This window comes from Spinacia oleracea, chromosome 4, assembly GCF_020520425.1.
Source record: "Spinacia oleracea cultivar Varoflay chromosome 4, BTI_SOV_V1, whole genome shotgun sequence".
NCBI lineage: Eukaryota > Viridiplantae > Streptophyta > Magnoliopsida > Caryophyllales > Amaranthaceae > Spinacia > Spinacia oleracea.
In genome coordinates this window covers 142,922,593-142,924,864 of record NC_079490.1, presented here as the reverse complement: position 1 = coordinate 142,924,864, position 2,272 = coordinate 142,922,593, and the positions used below count along the sequence as shown (strand labels likewise).

Genomic DNA, 2,272 nt, shown 5'->3' with positions numbered 1-2,272 from the left:
TGTGGCAAATGCAACAAATTCTTCAAATGTTTCGTCTTTGCTGGTTCGGAAGATGACCCATATGTACCTGGAGAAATCGTCCACAATCACCAGTACATATTTTTTACCGCTTTTTCTCTAAGTTCTCATTGGTCCACATAAGTCCATGTGGATCAGCTCTAGAGATCTTGTGGAGCTAATTAATCCTTTTGATTTAAATGACATTATTACTTGCTTTCCTTTGACACAAGCATCACGCACTGAAATGTGTTGGGAAGACCTGATCTTAATTTGTTCATTAGAGACAATCTAACGTGACCAAATCTTTTGTTCCAGAGTAAGGGATCTTTTCAATAACACTGAGGCAGGTTAGGTTAGCGTGAGGAACATAGTTGAGGTTAACCACATAGGTGTTCCCTTTTCTATGTCCCTCCAAAATCACTGTCTCAGTTTTACTGTGTATGATGTATCATTTATCAGAAGAGAATTTCGCATAGTTTCCCTTACCACAAATTGAGAGATACTTATTAGACTATGTCCTAGACCTTCAACTAAAAGTACATTATCGATGGAATGAGATTTTGACTTACCGACCTTGCCAATGGCAATAATGTTACCTTTCTTGTTATCTCCGAAAGTCACCGTTCCACCTTCGTAGGTCGTGAGTGAGAAAAATATGTTTATATCTCTTTTCATGTGTTTGGAACAACCACTGTCTAGGTACCATGTGTTTTTCCCCCTCACTTCGACCTGCACAAATTTGTTAGTTGGAATTCTTAGGAACCCAGCATAGCTTGGGTTCCTTGATTGGAATTAAATCAGTTTTCTTTAACCATTTAGTGTTGATATGGTTAATGTTTCTTTCCATTCTTTCTTTATTTTTAGGACACAAGGCTCTATAATGTCCTACATGGCCACAAAAGGTGCATATGATATCGTTATAGAGATCTACTCGGGTTTTCCTAGGAGTGTGTTTTTTGTGATTGAATCCTAACCCTTCTATTCGTTTGGTTCTGGCTTCCTTGATCCACTTTGGAGTGCCTTCAATTATGTGTTTGTTATTTCTTTCGATTTCTCCTTCTAGGTTGGTCTTTTCTTGGTGTACCTTGACTAATTCTAGTTGGGTCTTTTCCAGTTCCTCTTTATAGAGGTTTTTGGTTTTTACTATCTCTAGATTTGTCAGTTCTTGTTTTAGCCAAGTGTTTTCACTTCGTAAAGCCTCACATGTTTCTTTTATGAAGAGATTCGGGTTAAAGAGATTAAAGAAGAGTTTTTCTATGTCTATGTTAGTGTCTTTGGTCCATTCAAGTTCTTAAGTGAGATCTTTGATCTCTTTTGGAATTTCTGTTTAGAGTCTTGTTTTTCTTTTAGGAGGTCCTCATAGTCTCTAGTTAGACACGAGAGTAAATCAAAGAGTTCTAGTTTAGATAAAGATTCAAGCCTATTGTGAATTTGAGCAAGACTTGCCTGGAACTTGTCAGATTCTGAGTCAGAACCATCGTTTTCACTTTTGGCTACTAGGCACATGTGAGCTTTTTCTTCATTTGGTTGTTCCTGCTCTTCGTCTGAAGAAGAGTCCCCCCATGCTGCTATCATTTCTTTTCTGACTTCGGTTTTAGAAAATGTGTTCCAGTTTTCACTATACTTGTCTTTAGATGGTTCTTTACCCTTTCCTCTTTCTTGTTCCCAGAAAGGGCATTCTGTGATCCGATGTTCTAGGTTTCCACATTTATGGCAACCTGAGTCTGCCTTGGGGAATTTTCTGTTAGGTTTGTCCCTTGGTTCTCCATCTTTGAAGTTTCTGAACATTCTTCTAAATCTTCTGGCAAATAGGGCAGTTTCCTCATCATCCTTAGAGTTCTCATCATTTTTAGTCTTAAGAGCAAGAGCTCTATTAATTGGAGTTTCTGAGGGTCTGGCATTCAGTTGTAGTTCATGGGTCAGGAGTGATCCAACGAGCTGTTCCATGTTGAATTTTGTGAAGTCCTTGGTTTCTTGGAGTGCTGTGATCTTTGCCATCCACGGGTCTAGCTTGGGGAGGACTTCTGAGAACCTTTCTTACTTGTTCTTCGGAGGTGATGCATTTTTCAAAGGAGTTCAACTCCTTTATAATGTTAGTAAACCAAGTTATTATATCTTGGATTAGCTTTCATGGAGAACAATTCATACTGGTGCATCACGAAATCGATTTTTTTTTTATCTTTTGACTTCATTTTTCCCTTCATGAGTGACTTGGAGAAGATCCCAGATTTGTTTGGCATTTTTGCAGCCCATCACTCGGTTGTGTTCGTTG

The 2,272-nt window shown here is 38.5% G+C and overlaps 1 protein-coding gene across 1 annotated transcript; it reads right to left on the bottom strand.

The window, feature by feature from the left end:
- Nucleotides 1-417: 417 nt before the first annotated feature.
- LOC130471971 (uncharacterized) lies at nucleotides 418-1,998 on the bottom strand. The gene is made up of 2 exons (XM_056842344.1): nucleotides 1,447-1,998; nucleotides 418-729 (listed from the first exon to the last, which is right to left on the bottom strand). Exons 1-2 carry the CDS (start codon nucleotides 1,996-1,998, stop codon nucleotides 418-420), a joined length of 864 nt encoding a protein of 287 aa, XP_056698322.1.
- Between the last annotated feature and the right edge of the window lie 274 nt (nucleotides 1,999-2,272).